The sequence below is a fragment of the Mesitornis unicolor genome, unplaced genomic scaffold (assembly GCF_000695765.1).
Source record: "Mesitornis unicolor isolate BGI_N332 unplaced genomic scaffold, ASM69576v1 scaffold17268, whole genome shotgun sequence".
Taxonomy (NCBI): domain Eukaryota; kingdom Metazoa; phylum Chordata; class Aves; order Mesitornithiformes; family Mesitornithidae; genus Mesitornis; species Mesitornis unicolor.
Window position 1 is genome coordinate 697 of NW_010204014.1, and position 200 is coordinate 896.

General features: G+C 52.0%; 1 protein-coding gene across 1 annotated transcript in view; it reads right to left on the bottom strand.

Annotated features, from left to right (window-relative positions):
* Positions 1-200, bottom strand: part of LOC104545722 (SET-binding protein-like) — a gene marked incomplete at both ends in the record, with an annotated part of 2398 nt that overhangs the window by 689 nt on the left and 1509 nt on the right. Inside the window, 1 exon segment of the mRNA XM_010190928.1 lies at positions 3-197. Coding sequence (XP_010189230.1) covers positions 3-197 — 195 coding nt within the window.

Consider the following 200-nt stretch of genomic DNA (forward strand, 5'->3'; position numbering starts at 1 on the left):
GCTGTCTTAGGTTCTTCTGACTGAGGCTGCAGCTCTGCTCTTGGCTTCCTGCCCCGTTTTTTACCAATGTAGATAGTTCCCCTCTTGCTCACATTGATCTGCTTTCCTAGTCTGGCATCAATGGTGGCTGGCCCAGCACTAGATGGTGGCTGGACTTTTGCTTTCAGAGCTATGCTGCTGGAGCAGGAGGGCAAGATCTG